Source organism: Spea bombifrons, chromosome 2 (genome assembly GCF_027358695.1).
Source record: "Spea bombifrons isolate aSpeBom1 chromosome 2, aSpeBom1.2.pri, whole genome shotgun sequence".
NCBI lineage: Eukaryota > Metazoa > Chordata > Amphibia > Anura > Pelobatidae > Spea > Spea bombifrons.
The window spans coordinates 67,550,675-67,572,097 of NC_071088.1; the positions used below are offsets into that span (position 1 = coordinate 67,550,675).

Below are 21,423 nucleotides of genomic sequence, written 5' to 3' on the forward strand. Positions count from 1 at the left end.
CGATAGAATGAAACGTACCCGAATTTCGTATATCTACACAAGGGGAAAATGTGTAGACTGCCTCGAATTCGTGGAGAATAAAACGCTGGATTCCAAATAAAAAAGGGGTTTACTTAAGATAACGATCCAACAAATAATAGTACTACTGTGAAGTAAGCGCAGGTTGATGACGCCTCATAAGAACGCATAAGTTCCACGTGTAGCACTTTCCACGTAGCCGAACTGATGACTGGTGGGGAACTGAGTGAATGAATGGAGAGAGGGCGGGGTTTTAGGGTCAAGGGGCGTGTCACTAATGCTCCTCGTCTAGGTTTCCAGTCTGCGATTTCGAATGCTAGCTCCTGATGAATGGAAACTCCGCCTCTTGGAATAACCTCAGCAGCTACAGCCAGAGTCCAGATCTGACAGAGGAGAGGGTTTGACGTGCGCACAGCTGCAAGGTCTGAAGGCAGAGGGATTGACAGTAAGTAACCTACAAGCTGAACTGACAAGCAGGGCTCCGATCACTACACTAGTGACATTGTAATGTGACAATAGTGTGCAAAAGGGGCAGAAGACAGACATCGGACATCCTATTGGGCTGAGCTATAACGGGATTCGCTAAAGGGATCGTTGTGGTTTTAAGTCCCTGACTTTTATTTTAATAGACAAACACTGACAAGTTCCTCCAACACAAAGCACTGAGCTGGCCCTGTATAATGCATAGTTCAATAGGTTAGGAGGCTTTGAAGAAATCTTATTGATTTGACAATACATTACACAGGTTGAGCCAAGCTCTTCCTGCAGCAGAAGCTCACTGAGGTTTGCCCCCTTGTAAAGGATAGTGAAGCTGCTGAAACACAACCATCATGTCAACTCTCCCTTTAGTGAATAGACCCAAGTTGACACTACTGTAGACACAGATAACATCAACAATAATAAATAAATTAGTAGGTACTAGGCAAGCAGTCATAGCAGACATAAATGAGGCTGGTAGAAACAAGATCTGACGGTATAAGACAGATGGACTGAGACTCAAGTAGGAAATTGGCCACTGGGCCGTTTGACGATAGCTGAGAAAAAAAGGAAGCACTCATCTAGACGGTCATAGGTGCAGAAGAGCTGACACTTTAAGACAGAGACTGAAATTTTAAAGGAAACAGTTAAGATAATCTAGTTTATAAGCTAAGAGGTAGCTGGAAGTGTCCTTGACACTACTCAGAACGAAGACTGGTATAACAAGAAGTCGTATAGAACAAATATTACAGGAATGTGTCCAAAGTGTAGTGCCTTATTATATGAGTGTATCATACATTTCTATCCCACAGGGAAATAACTGTAATGCATCTGTACAAACCACCCAGGTCACTGCCGGTTGGTATAGATAAGATCAGGATGTCTCCAGTTCCTTTTAATCCTTTGAATGGAGATGTTACTTACATGGGTTTAAAGAGGAGATACAGGTTACGCCAGATTAGAAAGGGAAGGGCAGTATTAATGACGTCAGATCCTGCACCTGCCTGACCCACCCATACATTGCTGTGCCCTGCTGTCATTCAGTTAATCAGTAATAAATAGGTCCATTACAAAGAGTCTGTATGACGGTGTAATGATATGTTAATATTTTGTTTTGTAGCATTTAGAAGTATTTACAAAATGTGACTCGTGCCTTACTAATATGAAAAAAAGTGAAAAAACTAAACACGTAGCTGGAATTAATATTATAGGGCTATTTCCCGCTTTCCTCTTGAAATACTTTAGATATCCAGTTGGACTGTTGTGATTACTCTGCTCCAGCATTAGAGATGTTTCCAAATACTGCTTCCAGGATCATTCGTGTTCAGAAGCTTGGCCTCAGTGATGGGTAGTCCACCAGACCTAGAGGCCCAGTAGGAAATCTATCACAACATGGTGTGCTACATACCCCACAACCATAGAGGACATGGGACAGAAACTACTCATTTGTATCTTCTATTAGGTACCAGCCATCAGCTGGCACTGATCTCTCTGCAAAGTTCTCCTGAGGTCTCTGCTAGGCTTGGTGTCACATCCTGGAACATAGAGCGTAGAGACTCTCACAGGAGTCTTAATCTGGAATGGCTTGATTTAATAGATTGTTTTGTTCCTAGGTCTCTGTTTCTATGACAGTCTTCACATATTATAAAAAAAAAAAACCTATTATTTCTAACAATGACATCATTATATAAACTCATTTTAAGGTCACTGTGAGAATTAAAAATTCTAAGGTTTGTTCTTTAATAGATGCTGCAAGCACTCTGGTGTAAAGTGTTGAGTTGTGCAGTTGAATGGACCCAGGTTTCAACTAGTTATGTTTCTGAAAGTGGGGTTAGAGCATACGGGTAAACATTTACACAGCAGTTTATTTGCATCAATTCTTTATTCACAGACTTTAAGTTAAATATAATTGAATATATATCCAAAGTCTCCCAATAGCATAGACAAGTTTTTTTAGTAACAAGCACAGCTTACGTTTAATTTAGAGCACAATTCTGTACCTTTTTTAAATGAAGAATAAGAACTATGACTACCTAAGAAGCAAGAGGAAAGCAAATCCATCCTTAAGAGCCTGCTGCTGAACTTGCGCTCAGACGTTCTCTGCTGGTCCATTTAATGAGCCACGTCATAAAGTATAATGCTTGCCAAGTTCTCAATCACACCTTCTGTGTGTAAGAAGCTGTGCTGGCTTCCACGGCAAACCTGCTTGCGTGCTTGCCACAGCCAGGCATGTATAGTCCACAAAAGAACTCATTGCTACGGAGCTGGGTACTGATGTCAACTTTAAGGGCATGTTTTATTAGGTATACAGGTTATGAGCCAGCAAATAAAGAGATGCAACAATAATGTTAAAAATAAATAAATGATTAAAATGTGTTAGGTGCTGCAAGTACTAGATTTGGCTTTATCGGTCCTTGAAATAAAGTATTGGTGGAAACCGAGCTTTCCATCTTCACTTCAAAGGCCACGTATATGACCTCATGTATCCTCTTGTGCTGATGACATCGTTGGTTGTACATAGTTGCCAGAACAAAACACAAACAGATGGACTATTAGGGGTCTTGACAAGGACATATGCCCTGTGGGTATTATATTGAAGTCTTGAAAAGGATGTGTATTAAGCTGTTCCAGTTGTATTTGGGCCACTTACTTCAGCGGGAAGCCTGTTAGTGTGGTAGCAGAAACTCGTAAAAGTAAAGTTTCAGATGAGAGACTAAACAAGACCAGCTGCAGTGTATGGGGGGGATTTTACGAATTGACATTAGTCTGTATGTTCTGTATTAGTATTCCTGAATACCGCAGCATCTCTCCCCTGCAGAGTAACATTTTATGAAGCTCTGAGTTCCAGAAAACACTGCTTCCTTTGTGTTGCTTATGGCTCCAAGCCTGAAAGTCAAGGACTGGTTTTGTGTTTCCAATAAATTCTGCTACATGATGACTGAGGTTTATTCACTGCCATCCCCTGTAACAAAATGTCTGTGTTCTGCATTCAGATCTGCTCGACGATGGCTGAAAAGGTGCTTGTAACGGGTGGTGCTGGGTACATTGGGAGCCACTGTGTCGTGGAATTGCTGGAAGCTGGATACCATCCTGTAGTAATCGATAACTTTCATAATGCTATACGAGGTCAGTATAGAGTGTGCCAGACCATACATTTGCACTGGCACAAAAAATGTTCATTTAAAGTGATACTGAGCTATTGTACGCAATAAATGCATATGATGGCTAGTGACAGTTTTTACGCTGTTGAGTCAGTACTTCCACATTTCTGTTGCTAGTCATCAGACTGGAAACTGACCTACGTCTTAGTTGTATCACACGTCTGTCATATGTCAGTTAAGCCAATGGTACCCCCCATAAAAAAGAGCAAATAATAATATATCGATCATGTCCAGTTATTTATGACTTGGGCTCATTCTGTTGGGGTTAAAAAAAAAACACCCCAAAAACTAACTTCACGTTTCATTATAAAACAATGTGGGAAGTATGGCTTGAAAACGTGGCAGTACCCCCCAGCTTTCTTAAGAGGCTTGTTGAAGCATGGTGCCAACGTTTTTCCTGTATGTATTCTCCATAAGGGACCCATGGTCTTCCAGAAAGTCTTCAAAGGGTACAGAAAATCTTGGGAAAGGAAATTGAGTTTGAAGAGGTGGATCTGCTTAATAAGGATGCCCTGAGCAGCTTGTTTGACAAGGTAAGAAAGATTTCAGTTTAGTAGCTGGCTCTGTACTTTTTATGCGTGAATTACTTTATATGCTTACTTTGGGACACTTTCTTGCTGATCTCACTGTCCGAACCTATTCACAGCACAAGTTCTCTGCAGTTCTGCACTTTGCTGGATTGAAGGCTGTTGGTGAGTCTGTGGAGAAACCTCTGCTGTATTACAAAGTAAACCTAACAGGCACCATCCATCTCCTGGAGGTGAGTGTACAGAAAGACAAGGCTTACTTTATATATTTCTTTATACGTATTACATTGTTACCTTATCTCATAAAATATATGCTTTTTTTTACCCATTGCCATAGAATCATTTGGTGTGAGTTGGTGTGAATGACCTATTTTGGCCTTGGGTGGGGCAGTTCCGTATTCTGGGCTTTGTAAATCATCTGGTATGTGCTTTCAACTGTGGCCATGCCTGAGGTATACAAAATGGAGAGTCAAGCACTATTTGCTGTTTTGATCTGCTGGATCAGATTACAGGAAAAAGGTGCTCGGCAAAGTGTTTACGTGTTACAGCATAGAATGCCTAGTCACCTAGCCCCGTAATACAGTGACTTCAAGACATTACAACTACAGCGTGCACAAACTCTAATGGGTAACGGCACACTCTCAAAATCAATTAGGAGAAGGGGTGTTAAATATCGATTCTGTGAGGTTAAAAAAGGCAAGGGTTTAGCTCACTGTGGCCGTTCCTGGTCTGTTTGTGACTTTTACCCCCAAAGTTAAGGGTAATGTGCCCTAAAGGCTTTGGATTTATTTGGAAAGGTATGCTTTTTATAATCAATGACATGGTAACTGGCCAGACAGAAGTTGAGTTGTGACCATCTGTATCCTCTTCCTCTAGGTGATGAGTTCTCATGGAGTGAAGAAGTTGGTGTTCAGTAGCTCTGCCACGGTATATGGTGATCCTAAATATCTGCCTATTGATGAGAGCCATCCAGTAGGAGGTTGCACAAATCCGTATGGAAAAACCAAGTATTTTATAGAAGAAATGATAAAGGACCAATGCAAAGCTGAAGGGGTGAGTCTGGGAGGGAGACCCACAGCAAAGGCATATGTGACCGCAGATACATATATGCTATATGCAATAGGGGCTGGATACAGTAGGATTGGTGGAAAGTTACATACTGCATTTGGGTTACAGAGGTTTTTTAATATCAACCTGAAGGCTATGTTGAGTTGATCAGGCCACTCCTCTCAATTGCCACAAAATTAGCAACTTTTCTATTTTTCTATCTGGCCAAATCCCAAGAAAAGAGTTGTCAGTGGCACTGAAAAAAACAAAAGTGGCCCAGGAGGCCAAAGATCTTCATTGCACTCAATAGTGCAGCCCACCTTGACAACTTACACGACTGACCGACTTCACTTTAAGAATTAATTGGACTGACAGACCGGACGATCAACTATAGTTGAGTTAAACCCAACAGCAAACTCAAGACTCGCTATGTTCATCTAAACAAGGGTGAGCCACCTTGGCCATGTTTTCCAGACACATACACATTTCGTGTGTTGCTGACAAGCTCATTAAATGTTCTGCCCTGCAGTATGTGGGATAAATAATCTTTCACTAAATAAACATTTACTCAGGCATACATCCTTCGTATTTCAGGGTGAGCCTGTCAGCAACATGGGGGAAAATTACGTGTTCACGCTAACACTTGACATAAACTTGACATAAACTAAATGCTTCTCTACCTCCTTCTAGGACTGGTGTGCAATTCTTCTAAGATATTTCAATCCTATTGGAGCTCATGTATCAGGACGTATCGGTGAAGATCCTCAGGGAATCCCAAACAACCTGATGCCATACGTCTCCCAGGTACGCACAGCATGTACACCCAGATTCATGTGTATATTTGTTTTACATGCAACACAATGTCTAACGTGCCCTATGTATGATCCGCAGGTGGCTGTGGGAAGGAGGGAATATTTGAATGTCTTTGGAAATGACTATAATACGCCTGACGGAACAGGTAGGTTACCAACTAGACGTATTAGAGTTGCTGAATAACTTGGTTCCTTGTAAAAAAAATAATAAAAACAATGGCAAGATTTTGGTATTTTTGTTTGTTTTTTTAATTCCAGTATTGTATTAGATTTTTTTTTATATAAAAGCCCTAGATAGTTCTGGATACCCTATTTACCAAGGGCTTCAGAAGCCGGTGTTTTGGGTAGCAATATGCTCTTCTCATGGGAGAATGGATAGCTAAATTATAATATGCACAACATTTGTTTGTTTTCAGGGGTTCGGGATTATATCCACATTGTCGATTTGGCTAAAGGTCACATTGCGGCTCTTAAGAGGTTAGAGACTAGCAGTGGATGTAAGGTAAGGGTGAACAGGCATCAAGACCAAAGCTCCATCTCCGTTTCTCTGAGCAGCGTATGTGTGGCTCAGGACTGCAGTAGCCACAATCAGCCAGTAGCAGCCTTTTGTCTTTCACTTCGACTTTACAACATTACTAATGTGAGAAGACACATGACCAAGGCTGCAAAACAGGAAGTTAGCATGCTGATGTTCTGTTTCCTCAGCATATATTCTGTTGTGAAGCAATCATATTAAATGAAAACGGTCACATTTTAGATTACAATCCTGATTTATATATATATATATATATATATATATATATATATTATATAAATATTAAACGTATTATTATTATATTTTTTAATTGCCAGTTTCAGGCAGGATGAGGGTTTCATAACCTGTTTTGTGTGTGCATTTTTGCCATCTATTAAGTCATTACTGTTTCATTACTGTTTTGCATGTAACAACATGTTGGCCTTACATAACTTAATAGTAATAATATTGTGCAGGCATATAACCTTGGAACAGGCGTAGGATATTCTGTACTCCAGATGGTAAAAGCAATGGAAAAGGCTTCTGGAAAAGAGGTGAGTCCTAAAATCGATGAAAGTGAAAGGCCTGACGCTGCTTGTACAGAAAGATATGACATGAGAATGACAATGAATGGTCCTCTGTTCCCAGGTTCCGTATAAAATTGTGGCCAGGAGAGAAGGAGACATTGCTACATGCTATGCAGATCCAGCTCTGGCTGCAGCAGAGCTGGGCTGGAAGGCAGAATATGACCTGGACAGAATGTGTATGTATTTTTTGGGGGGGGGGAGATGAAAATGTGTAAGGTGTAAAATTGCAGGGATTTATTCAAAGGTATGCAAGAATTTAAAATCCACTTGCTGTGACTCAAGTAAGAGTTGGTCTACAGATATGCAGCCATCTGAACACTTTCCATTTGTTTCCAGCCAGTAATCTTGACCCAGATGTCATTAGACTTTTGAGAACTCCAGACAAATAAAAAAAAAAAAAAAAAAAACCCATGTGAACACTTTTTTCCATCCAATATATTTCCTTATAATCCATTTGGTGATATGGTCTTCATTCAGCACTGACTGTACTATTCAGATTCCCAGTGGGACAACCACTTCTGCCTATGATTTCATGGGTGAAATCCAGAATTAAGGTTGGATCATTATTTGCTAGTTGCAAACTTTTTTCAAACTTTTCACTTTTTTTGGGGCAGAAATGTGCAGGTCACAATTTGGTTAATAAACTATAGTGAGACGAAGCTGAGCAAGCGCTATCCCTTGATGGTGCACTTTACCCACAGCCATTATGCTGTGCTCTGTGCGCCAAGGCCGTTTTATTCCATTTGCCTTCCTTTGCTTTACATGTCCACCTTCTAATGGTCACAAATCTCTTCCTAGGTGAGGATCTTTGGCGCTGGCAATCCCATAATCCCACGGGTTTCAGCACAGAACACTGAGTCTCATGTTACATCATCCAGGAAGGACAGCCCTTTATCTCAACTATATTGTGTTAAGCGGAGTATTTATAACACTGTTGAAAAAATAAATCATAAAAATGTTATATTAATGCTAAAAAGAACACGCTCTCAGGTGTTCCTTGTGCACAGCAGGATCCATCTCAGTAGAATCACGCCTACCTCATGTACCCATCCACATGCAACCAACATGGATGGGTCTAGAGAGCAACCATTTTTTTTTCTTTATAATTTTAGTTTCGTTACTGTTTTGGTAAATGTCAAAGCTTGTATTTAACATTCCAAGCAAATGTAGTCTTGTTTTTCTTAACTTAAAAGCCCCGTATGAAGATTTGATTTTATTAATTCAGAGTTTCTTGTGTCAGATGTTTAACTTTGAATTGCCTTTTAATAGCAGCTGTTTGAAAGGGGGGTGGGGGTGTGGCTGAGCCACTTAAACCTCACACTTCCATAATGAAAATGTTCATAAAAATAACTGTGTATAAATATTTTTGCCATAAATCCATACGTCAGCATTTTATATGAAGGAATAAATTAAATACAAAACTGGGGGTTTTTTTGTTTGTTTTTTTTAATCGGCTCACATTTCTGACAAATTCAGTGAGCCATCATGTTTGTTACATAATTGCTAACCAAAGCCAATTTGACTCCTGACAGCACTAGTACAGAAGAATACACATTAAAGTAGTCTTGCCACAGATTGATTGTTTCCCTCTGGAATGCACGCTCTGTGTGCAATAACTCACTGCTGTCCATGACCACCTCAGCCTCTTTGCGCTCCTTGAAACGTGGTTGACATCCTTCAACCTCTCCTGCTGCTCTCTCTTACAGTGGCCTTCACTTCAGCCACCTACACCTGGAGGCAGACAGGGGGTCAGTGTTGGCATTCTTCTCTCTCCTCGCTGCACCTTTCTATGTCTGCCACCAATTCCCTCCCTCTCCTTCTCGTCTTTCGAAGTACACTCTGTCCGTCTCTTCTACACGATTGCGTGGTCAACTGGCCTCCTGGCCCCACCTCCCAATTATTTGATTACTTTGCTGCATGGCTCTCGCACTATATTTCCTCCACCATCCCTACAGAGGATATAAAAAGTCTACACACCCCTGTTAAAATGACAGGTTCTTGTGATTTTAAAGAACGAGACAAAGCTAAATCATGTCTTTTTCCACCTTTAATGTGACCTATAACGTGAAGAATTCAATTGCAAAACAAGCTGAAATCTTTGAGGGGGAAAAAAATAAAAAAATATTGCTTACAGATACACTCCGGCCACTTCTCTCCAGTATCTCCTCCTCCTCCTCCTCCAGTCCTGATGCAGCTACAGCTCATTATAACCATACACTAGCCTCAGACCTAGATGTCTAGAATAAGATACTGTAACTGTGCGCAATCCCCCTCACCGTCCACCTCAGCTATGGCATTTGACACAAACCTATCTCTTCCAAAGGCGTGGTTATATATCCCACCCACTGACAGATGCCATGATAATAAGATTATCAGTGTTATTCACTTCACCTGTCAGTGGTCAGAATGTTTTGGTTGATCGGTGTGTGTACTGTATGTATGAGCAGGCCTGTGTAAGAGCAGTGTATGTTTGCATGTATGAGCAGGCACGTGTGTAGGCAGTGTATATGGGCATTGCATATGTGTGTGTGTAAGGGTAGTGTACCCTACAGAAATGTAAGGGCAGTGTATGTGTTTATGTGTGCAGGCTTGTGTAAGGGCGGTGTATATGGACAGTACATATGTGTATGTGTGGGTAGGGGTGTGTAAGGGCATGGTATGTTTGTGTATGGGCAGGCGTGTGTATGGGATGGGCAGTGTATATGTATGTATGTGCAGGAATGTAAGGGTAGTGTAGCTAGAGTTGTGTAAGGGCATTGTATGTGTATATGTGTCTGGCAGTGCATATGTGTGTGTATGGATATATATATATATATATATATATATATGTATTTATATATATATATATATATATATAGACAGGCGAGTTTAATGGCAGCTTGTGTGTATGTGTGCGAGCAAGCGTGTGTAAGGGAAGTATATGTGCGTGTGTATGGGCAGGCATGCGTTAAGGCAGTGTATAGTACATGTATATATGTACAGTACGTGTATATATAGGTGTGAGGCTGTACCCTTACCACAAGATGGACAGGAACAGGGTGCAAAATTTTATTCTGCCCCGTGTGACTGTAATTCTAGTGATGCCACTGGATCCTTGAAAAGAAGAGGTTTGATATTCAGTATGTATTATTGAAAAATTATTTTGAAATCCGAGGTTTTTTTTATTCATAATTATTCTATCTTTTAAAATATTATTCATGTTAAATGATGGCTTATACACACAAAAATCGCATGAAGCGAAAGCCCTATCTCTCCTTGAGGGGGGGGAATATATATATTGTGTGGATACAATAAATAGCAAAAATGGAAATTGCAATTGAACAAGGTAAAAAAAGGCAAAGCTTTGGACAGTAGGGTGGGAAAAACCCTGGCCATGAAGGTCATAAAGCGCAGCAAAGTTGGTTAAGTTGAAGCATTCAACTTTTCTTGCAAAGTTTTAGTGAGTTTATGTACGCAGCTTAGTGCTGGGTGAGATCACCACTGTGCATGGAAGTCAATAACTCACTATGACATCATACTATCATAAGCTTCTACTGTCATTCCCTTTGCTACTTGATTATTGTGAGAGGGAGCTGTTGCGGTGACAGACTTGATTAGCTGTGGAAGCTTTTCCCCAGTGCGATGGATTATTTAGATCCTGAGTACTTATCAGTTGTCGATCCTGCTTGGGAGGTGCTGGACCCAAACCCCAACCTCCAGGAATTGTTCATGTCGTTTAATCGCATGTTTTTCAAGGGAAAGTTGATGTGGGTAGACGTAAAATGGAGCCGCAAGATGACACTTAAAGCCGGGATTTGTCACTACAAGGTAAATGAAGACCTGTGCACTATTTATATCAGCAAGCCACTATTAAGCATGAGATCAAGGAGAGATCTTGTCGAGATCCTTCTCCATGAAATGATTCATGCTTACCTGTTTGTGACACACAAATACAAAGACGAAGGAGCCCATGGACCGGAGTTCTGCAAACACATGGAGCGCATAAATAACATCACTGGCGCCAACATTTCCATCAAGCACAAATTCCATGCAGAGGTTGCAGCATGCAGAAAACACTGGTGGCTCTGTGATGGACCCTGCAGGGCTTGGGGGCCAAGGTTTGGCTTAATAATGCGGGCAATGAATCGGGCACCCTCTGCTCGGGAACGTTGGTGGGTACACCATCAGCTTACCTGTGGGGGGACTTTATCTAAAGTGTATGAGCCCGATAACTACGTTCAAAAAGGGAAGAAGAGGAGTGTCAGTTCACCAACCGCCAACCCAAATGACAACAGTGACCATCAACTGCCTAGCAAGAGGGCCAGAATGGACGAATAATTCATTGATATGTTGTAACATCTATACATACTGATCAGCACATGGTTCTTTGTGCTACTTAGTTACTTTGAGTTCTACTTGTTCTTGATTGTAATATATACCAATTAAATTGTTTAAAACCCAAGTGGACATTTCTATTGAATTCCTTACTATACATATATATATATAAGTGCAGAATTTCTGATAAAGACAGGCATCTTTAATAATTTTGGGCTACACTCATCCCCACCAAACATTCTCAGCGCTAAGGAAAGATGAACAGGCGGTATTGGGTCAATTTAGGTCCAAAAGAGAGGCAGTCCCGACGCTTGGGAGGTATGATTTATGTGATTGCTCAACATTTTATCTGGCAAAGTTATATCTACAGCAATAAAACACACTTTGATACCTAAAACGCAACTGAGCTCGTTCTAAGAGTAACCAGATCATCACAGCAATGCCGTCCGGAAAGTTCACGCATAGCTGGTTAGGGTATCGTTAACTGACAAGCGGCTCTCGTAGCCTAGCAAGAAAGCTAATTCGCGTTTCGAATACGTTTGTCCCAGCCGCCTTCCTGTAGCCCAAGCCCAGTTTACGGTGCTACATGACCAGGACAGCGCGGGGAGGCTATAAGCGAAGCAGCTGAAGCGAGTTTGGTGGTAACGGGTTGCTCGGTATAGAGTGGCTGAAGGGAATTAATTTACGCTGTGTTCGGAGTTGCCGTTGAGTCTCCACATACCTCTAAATCATTCTGAATCCTAAATAGAATAGTAAATACACTCCGGACCCCGGCTTCTTAGTGACTCCTGTCAGGGCCGGCCGAAGACTTAACGCCGTGTCGGATGAAGTTTAAAACGCCGCCCCCCCGCCGACGTCGGGGGGGGACATTTTAAACTTCGCCGACGCCATAATCTACGATTCCCCCCCCCGGTACTTACCTTTAAACAGTCCTGCGGCGACTCTCCCTGCTCTGCCACGGTGCCGGCTTGTAATGCTGAGCGCCGGAAATTGACGTCACTTCCGGCGCTCTGCATTACAAGCCGGCACCGGGACCGAACAGGGAGACTCGCCGCAGAGGAGAGAGTGAGAGGGGCGCCGAGCGGGTAAGCGAAAACCACTCGGTGCCCCTCTCTCTCTCCTCCGCTTGGGGCGGCAAAGCGCCGCCCCTTCTAAAGTGCCGCCTGGGGCAATTGCCCCAGTCTGCCCCATTATAGGGCCGGCCCTGACTCCTGTAAAGCTTTAGATAAGTCATTAAGTTTCTTGTAGCTTCTCCCCTCCTGCCTACCAGGCGTGAGATGTTAACGTCCGCAAAGAGTTTTCTTTCTCTTTTGTTGGCTGAATTGCATTTTAGCAGCGGGGGTTGTCTGCGTCTGTCGCGTAGACCTTCCCCGACTGTCAGAGATCAGAGTGCGGCACCGGTGCGGGGAACTCTGATCTCTGACAGCCGGGGAAAGTATACGCAACCCCCGCTGCCAACTCCACCTCCTTCCGGCTGCAGCGGAAGGCGACGTCAACCCGCTGCCCGGCTGGAAGCACCGGTAAGAGAGGGGTGAGAGAGGGGGAAGGCGGGTGAGAGAGGGGGGGAGAGAGAGAGTGTGTCTGTGTGTGTGTGTTAGTTAAATGGGGGTATAGGGTGTGTGTGTGTGTTAAATGGTGGCATAGGGCATTTCTGGAGTGGCGTTAAGTGGGCATTTAATAGAGCACTCTGCCTCCTGAAATGCCTTATACCTCCCTATATGCCACTCTGCCCCATAATATGCCTTTTAACCCCCTAAATGCCAGAGTGGCATATAGGGGTATAAGGCATTTCTGGAGGCAGAGTGCTCTATACAATGCCTTTTAACTCCCTTAATGCCACTCTGCCTCCTGAAATGCCTTATACCTCCCTATATGCCACTCTGCCCCATAATATGCATTTTAACCCCCTAAATGCCAGAATGGGATATAGGGGTATAAGGCATTTCTGGAGGCAGAGTGACACATAGGGGGTCAAAAGGCATGCCTTGGGGCACAGTGGCATATAGAGGGTTAAAAGGCATATCATGGGCCACAGTGCCATATTGGAGTGGCAAGCCTGGGGGCAGATGTGCGTAACTGGGGGACAGGTTGGAAAATACAAGAAATAAAAACAAAAAAAATATTTTTCTCAATCATAGCTTTTATTAAAAAAAATAGTTTACATGAATTAACATTTACTGGTAACACTTTTTTCCTTTGGGGTCGTCTTATATTCAGGCTTTTTCTTTTTTCCTAAGTTAATATTCAGATTTTGGGGGGTCGTCTTATAATCAGGGTCGTCTTATAATCGAGCAAATATGGTATTACTAGTTATTAGGGTTTTTTTTCCTTCTTTTGGATCAAGAGTAGGAAGGTTAGGTAGAAGGGTTGAACTTGATGGACTTTTTTCAACATGAACTATGTAACGATGACAACATATTAGACTTGCTCTCTTCCATTTCTATTTGCGGAGGTCTGGTTGGTTATATCCCCAATCTCCAACTGTAAAATTATCCACATAACCTTTTTTAATAAGTTACCATCTACTATTATTTTTCACAATTCTGTCAGCTATTCAACATAATTTCTGCGAAATGTAACATTCACGTGGAATAATTGCAGAGCCATAACAGGATATAGAATGGCATACAGTACTCTTTTTAGTTAAAAAAAGGTTTTAAAAAATCAATTTGTAACATTGGTGGTCACTAGAGTAAATACACTTGCATAGTTCAACGTGTGGAGAGACCTTGAAGGAATCTCGCTGACTTAACTATGCATTAGTGTCCTCTCTGAGTACCAGACCACGGCTATTCTGGTGTTATCTTTACATGTTCCTATATTCGAGGTGTGCTCCTGCGGTTGCCTGTGTTTTGGGTTTCCACCTGTGATTTCTGGCGTCGTATCTGCCGCCTCACAATTATACAGGGCCAGCCACGTGCTTCCTGTACCAGGCTTCAGACCACCATATTGTACAGCGATGTCAAGGGGTTGAAACCACATTCCTGCAAACTATCTCATTTCCCAAACACATTGTAGCAAGAAGTGTAATTACCAGGTGGCACGTTACGTTTCTGTTGGTCCTGTTCACAGTGCCACATCGGACAGTATTCGTAATACCGCCACTAGTAGGAAACAACAAATCTGCCCCTAGAAGCTTCCTCTACAACAGCCTGGCCCTACCTGTATATACTCTTCTAGTTACAGGTGATTGATAAAGAACATTGATTAATATTGGGACAACTATATAAATAGAAGAAAAGGCAAGTCAATGAAGGTAGAAGGCTTTTATTGTGATCGATCAAAGTAAAAAATAACGCAGCTTTAGCAGGAACACTCGTTGTCTTCCCAATGCATGCCGAACCTTACAAGTACTTAGCCCAAAAACAGAGCATAGACGTCATTCTAAAAGAGTGATGTCGATCTGGTGTGGGGATAGATGGCTGTGGAACGATACCTACATTGTTGCACAGTACGCGCTGCTCTCTGTCTGAGCTGTGCCCGAGAGGACGGAGTGTTTAAGGTACATTCACATATCTCTCACAACACTCAGCTGCTCCTCTGAGGTATATAATGGCTTCCTGGTGCCACTAGAGGAAGGTCCGTGACATCAGAATGACATGAAATGTAACACTAGGAGAACGTGTGAAGCAGCACTGATGTGACTTCCTGCTCTATGCAGGGACCAGGGGTGGGGTGCAGGAGCAGCAATCCTCCGCCCCGTACCTTAAACATCTCCTGTCGCATCAGTAGCACACAGATAATACTAAATATATTGGCAACAGGGTCTAATATTTATATATATATATATTGGCAGCAGGGGCTAATATTTATATATATACCATATTTGCTCGATTATAAGATGACCCCCCCAAAATCTGAATATTAATTTAGGAAAAAAAGAAAAAGCCTGAATATAATCGATTAGTTGGCCGATTATTTTTTCGATTAATCGATTAATTGGATAAATAAACAATATGCACATTTTTCGTTTCTTTAAAATAAAAACGTATAATTTACATTAAGATGTGTCATTAACACTTTTATCTCTATCACAATGGCATTTCTCTATCCGCCGTCTTATTTTACTGACATAATAATTAAAGCTATATTTTAAAGGTACAAGAACCAAAAACACATTATTTCTCAAACTAAGTTTTACCAAAATACCCAAAAAAGTTTTACTAGTAAATATTAATTCATGTAAACTATTTTTTCATTTTTAATAAAAACGATGAGAAAAGTGCCTTTTGTTTATATTTTCTTTTATTTGCCAACCTGCCCCCCAGTTCTGCACATCTCACCCCCAGCTTGCCACTGTGCCCCGATAGCCCTTATACCTCCTATATGCTACTCTGCCCCATATGTGCCTTATACCCCCTATATGCCGGAGATACCACTGTGCCCCGATATCCCTTATACCACCTATATGCCACTCTGTCCCCTGATATCCCCTGATATTTCATATTTAGGGGGGGCACATGGGGGGCCAGGGACCAAAGTAGGGGGGCCAATTATAAAACGGCACATATACACTATATATATATTTATATATAAATGCACGTCATACGTGTGTATGTATATATATACATACACACGTTAGACGTGCATTTTTAACTACATAATAGTAAAGACCGTGATTGAAATATGATTTCAAAATAACAGCTAAACTGGCAGTTATTTTTCATTCTTTAATATTAGCCCCTGCTGACAATATATATAAATATTAGACCCTGCAGCCAATATGTATTAATATTAGACGCTGCTGCCAATATATATAAATATTAAACACTGCTGTCAATATATAAATAAATATTAGCCCCTGCTGCCAAAACATATATAAATATTTGCCCCTGCTGCCGATATATGTATATAAATATTAGAACCTGCTGCCAATATATTTTATAGTGAAAAAATTGGACCCTACCCAAGCATTTCCTTGGACCCCGCTCAACACTTCCTTGCATGCAATCACTCCCTCTACTACCATACAAAAAAAACAAATCAATAATACACCTATGATTCACAAACACTTTTACATTCACTCACTAATTCACACAATCATTCATTCTTTCACACAAATTATTTATACTTATTCATTAATGCATCCACACATTAATCCATTCATTCTCTCTCTCATTTTGACTCTTTATTTCAATATTCTTGCCACCCTCCTTTCTCCCTATCTACCCCATCTCCCTCCCTATCTACCCTATCTAACCCCTCTCCGTCCCTACCCTATCTAACCCCTCTCCCTCCCTCCCACCTCCCCCTCCTTATCTATCCTATCTCTCCCCTCTCCCTCCCAATCTATCCGATCTCTCCCCTCTCCCTCCCAATCTATCCTATCTCTCCCCTCTCACTCCCAATCAATCCCATCTATCCCCTCTCCCTCCCAATCAATCCTATCTATCCCCTCTCCCTCCCAATCTATCCTATCCATCCCCTCTCCCTCCCAATCTATCCTATCTATCCCCTCTCCCTCCCAATCTATCCTATCAATCCCCTCTCCCTCCTTCCTCCCAATCTATCCTATCTATCCTCCGCGTCTATTACAAACAAAAAAGAAAAGACGGCGTTTCAATTGGGGGGGCACACGGGGGGCACAGCATGATGTAGGGGGGCCATGGCCCCCTCTGCCCCCCCCTGCCGACGCCACTGTCTGCGGGGGATCTGGATTCTAGTGTTATAATCCGATCTCTATTAGAGGTCGGAGTATAGAAGGAAGGGAGTTTTTCCAAGCATTTGCTCTGAAAAAACTCATTTTATAAATCGATAAAAATCAATTCAATAATGAATCAATTCGATAATGAAAATCCTTGACAACGATTTTCAGAATCAATAATTATCGATTTTATCGATTCGTTGTTGCAGCCCTACCTGAATATAAGACGACCCTATAGGAAAAAAGTTTTACTAGTAAATATTAATTCATGTAAACTATTTTTTCATATTTAGTAAAAGCTATGATTGAGAAAAATATTTTTTTGTTTTTATTTCCTTTTATTTGCCAACCTGCCCCCCAGTTATTCACATCTGCCCCAGGCTTGCCACTCTGCCTACAGAAATGCCTTCTACCCCCTTTATGCCACTCTGCCTCCAGAAATGCCTTTTAACCACCTATATGCCACTCTGCCTCCAAAAATGCCTTAGTGGCATATAGGGGTTAAAAGGGACAGAGTGGCATATAAGGGGGTATAAGGCATTTCTGGAGGCAGAGTGGCATACAGGGGGTTAAAAGGCATATCATGGGGCACTCTGCCTGCAGAAAACCCTTGTGCCACCCATACAACACTCCCCCTTGCCCCGACTTACCAGTGCTTCTGTGATAGACGCCCAGTGTAAGTGCCGGCAGCAGCTGAGGTTAGCAGACATATATGTATGGGCAGGCGAGTGTAATGGCAGTGTGTGTGTATGTGTGCGAGCAAGCGTGTGTAAGGGAAGTAAATGTGTGTGTGTATGGGCAGGCATGCGTAAAGGCAGTGTATAGTACATGTATATATGTACAGTACGTGTATATATATAGGTGTGAGGCTGTACCTTTAAAACAAAGATGGACAGGAACAGGATAGGATGCACAATTTGATTCTGCCCCGTGTGACTGTAATCCTAGTGATGCCACTGGATCCTTGAAAAGAAGAGGTTTGATATTCAGTATGTATTATTGAAAATTTATTTTTAAATCCGAATAATTATTCATAATTATTCTATCTTTTTAAATATTATTCATGTTAAACGAATGGCTTATACACACAAAAATCGCAGGAAGCGAAAGCCCTATCTCTCCTTGAGGGGGAAAGAAAATAATATATAAATTGTGTGAATACAATAAATAGCAAAAATGGAAATTGCAAATAAAACATGGCAAAAAAAGCTTTGGACAGTAGGGTGGGAAAAACTCTGGCCATGAAGGTCATAAAGCGCAGCAAAGTTGGTTAAGTTTATGCATTTTTTTTTGCAAAGTTTTAGTGAGTTTATGCACGCAGCTTAGTGCTGGGCGAGATCACCACTGTGCATGGAAGTCAATAACTCACTATGACATCATACTATCATAAGCTTCTACTGTCATTCCCTTTGCTACTTGATTATTGTGAGAGGGAGCTGTTGCGGTGACAGACTTGATTAGCTGTGGAAGCTTTTCCCCAGTGCGATGGATGATTTAGATCCTGAGTACTTTTCAGTTGTCGATCCTGCTTGGGAGGTGCTGGACCCAAACCCCAACCTCCAGGAATTGTTCATGTCGTTTAATCGCATGTTTTTCAAGGGAAAGTTGATGTGGGTAGACGTAAAGTGGAGCCGCAAGATGACACTTAAAGCCGGGATTTGTCACTACAAGGTAAATGAAGACCTGTGCACTATTTATATCAGCAAGCCACTATTAAGCATGAGATTAAGGAGAGATCTTGTCGAGATCCTTCTCCATGAAATGATTCATGCTTACCTGTTTGTGACACACAAATACAAAGACGAGGGAGCCCATGGACCGGAGTTCTGCAAACACATGGAGCGCATAAATAACATCACTGGCGCCAACATTTCCATCAAGCACAAATTCCATGCAGAGGTTGCTGCATGCAGAAAACACTGGTGGCTCTGTGATGGACCCTGCAGGGCTTGGGGGCCAAGGTTTGGCTTAATAATGCGGGCAATGAATCGGGCACCCTCTGCTCGGGAACGTTGGTGGGTACACCATCAGCTTACCTGTGGGGGGACTTTATCTAAAGTGTATGAGCCCGATAACTACGTTCAAAAAGGGAAGAAGAGGAGTGTCAGTTCACCAACCGCCAACCCAAATGACAACAGTGACCATCAACTGCCTAGCAAGAGGGCCAGAATGGACGAATAATTCATTGATATGTTGGAACATCTATACATACTGATCAGCACATGGTTCTTTGTGCTACTTAGTTACTTTGAGTTCTTCTTGTTCTTGATTGTAATATATACCAATTAAATTGTTTAAAACCCAAGTGGACATTTCTATTGAATTCCTTACTATACATATATATATATATAAGTGCAGAATTTCTGATAAAGACAGGCATCTTTAATAATTTTGGGCTACACTCATCCCCACCAAACATTCTCAGCGCTAACGAAAGATGAACAGGCAGTATTGGGTCAATTTAGGTCCAAAAGAGAGGCAGTCCCGACGCTTGGGAGGTATGATTTCTGTGATTGCACAACATTTTATTTTCAGTTCTGCGAGGGAAACATCTATCTGGCAAAGTTATATCTACAGCAATAAAACACACTTTGATACCTAAAACACAATTGAGCTCGTTCTAAGAGTAACCAGATCATCAGAGCAATGCCGTCCGGAAAGTTCACGCATCTTCAATAAACAAGTGATGTTGGAATAAAAAAAGCATGTGGGCACACTAAATGGGTGAGGAGGAAATTACAGCTGAACACATGCACCGCAAAAGTGTTAAAACACCCTCGGCCCCAAAGGGTACAAAAAGAAAAAATAAGCCCGGTCCTTAAGGGATTAAAAAGGACATTATGGAACTAGAAAAAGTGCTACAAAAAGAGGGCTACAAAATGAATAAGGGGATTGGAAGATACTAGTTATGGAGAGAGACTAAAAAAGTTAAAATTATATACACTGGATATGTATCATAAACGGATATGATAACATTATATTATAAATATATGCAGGGCCAATATAACAAGCTCTTGAGTGACCTGTTCATTAAGAGCAGAGATTTCATAGATGACAAAGGAAGGGATTCTTTACAGTGAGGACAATAAATGTATGGAATTTACTGCCAAGGGAGGTGGTCTTATCAAATACATTAGATGCCTTAAAAAGGGGCTCTGGATATTTTTTTAGAAAGGCATGACGTACAGGGCTACGAATAGAATTAATATCATAAGGAGCTAAGAAGAATTCGATTGCCTTTTGGAGTCAAGAAGGATTTTTTCCGCCTGATGGCAGAATTCGAAGTACTATAGTAGTTATTAGGGTATTAGAGTAGGAAGGTTAGGGAGAAGGGTTTTGGTTTTCCACCTGTGATTTCTGGAGTCGTATCTGCCGCCTCACAATTATACAGGGCCAGCCACGTGCTTCCTGTACCAGGCTCATTTCCCAAACACATTGTAGCAAGAAGTGTAATTACCAGGTGGCACGTCATTATTCTTTGAGGAAGGCATGACCTACAGGGCTATGAAAAGAATTAATATCATAAGGAGCTAAGAAGAATTCGATTGCCTTTTGGAGTCAAGAAGGAATTTTTCCGCCTGATGGCAGAATTCGAAGTACTATTACTATTACTAGTTATTAGGGTTTTTTTTCCTTCTTTTGGATCAAGAGTAGGAAGGTTAGGTAGAAGGGTTGAACTTGATGGACTTTTTTCAACATGTACTATGTAACGATGACAACATATTAGACTTGCTCTCTTCCATTTCTATTTGCGGAGGTCTGGTTGGTTATATCCCCAATCTCCAACTGTAAAATTATCCACATAACCTTTTTTAATAAGTTACCATCTACTATTATTTTTCACAATTCTGTCAGATATTCAACATAATTTCTGCGAAATGTAACATTCACGTGGAATAATTGCAGAGCCATAACAGGATATAGAATGGCATACAGTACTCTTTTTAGTTAAAAAAAGGTTTTAAAAAAATCAATTTGTAACATTGGTGGTCACTAGAGTAAATACACTTGCATAGTTCAACGTGTGGAGAGACCTTGAAGGAATCTCGCTGACTTAACTATGCATTAGTGTCCTCTCTGAGTACCAGACCACGGCTATTCTGGTGTTATCGTTACATGTTCCTTTATTCGAGGTGTGCTCCTGCGGTTGCCTGTGTTTTGGGTTTCCACCTGTGATTTCTGGCGTCGTATCTGCCGCCTCACAATTATACAGGGCCAGCCACATGCTTCCTGTACCAGGCTTCAGACCACCATATTGTACAGCGATGTCAAGGGGTTGAAACCACATTCCTGCAAACTATCTCATTTCTCTTACACATTGT

The 21,423-nt window shown here is 41.5% G+C and overlaps 3 protein-coding genes across 3 annotated transcripts; all 3 read left to right on the forward strand.

Annotated features, from left to right (window-relative positions):
* The first annotated feature begins 311 nt into the window (after window positions 1-311).
* Window positions 312-8,564, forward strand: GALE (UDP-galactose-4-epimerase). Its single transcript, XM_053454620.1, has 11 exons — window positions 312-463; window positions 3,489-3,621; window positions 4,074-4,189; window positions 4,303-4,416; window positions 5,060-5,236; window positions 5,921-6,034; window positions 6,122-6,188; window positions 6,459-6,544; window positions 7,033-7,110; window positions 7,205-7,319; window positions 7,942-8,564. Exons 2-11 carry the CDS (start codon window positions 3,501-3,503, stop codon window positions 7,998-8,000), a joined length of 1,047 nt encoding a protein of 348 aa, XP_053310595.1. The 5' UTR covers window positions 312-463; window positions 3,489-3,500; the 3' UTR covers window positions 8,001-8,564.
* A 2,200-nt stretch (window positions 8,565-10,764) lies between these two features.
* Window positions 10,765-11,460, forward strand: LOC128473693 (DNA-dependent metalloprotease SPRTN-like). Its single transcript, XM_053455946.1, has one exon. The coding sequence runs from the start codon at window positions 10,765-10,767 to the stop codon at window positions 11,458-11,460; it is 696 nt and encodes a 231-aa protein (XP_053311921.1).
* Window positions 11,461-18,586: 7,126 nt separating this feature from the next.
* LOC128473694 (DNA-dependent metalloprotease SPRTN-like) lies at window positions 18,587-19,282 on the forward strand. The gene has a single exon (XM_053455947.1). The coding sequence runs from the start codon at window positions 18,587-18,589 to the stop codon at window positions 19,280-19,282; it is 696 nt and encodes a 231-aa protein (XP_053311922.1).
* The last annotated feature ends 2,141 nt before the right edge of the window (window positions 19,283-21,423 follow it).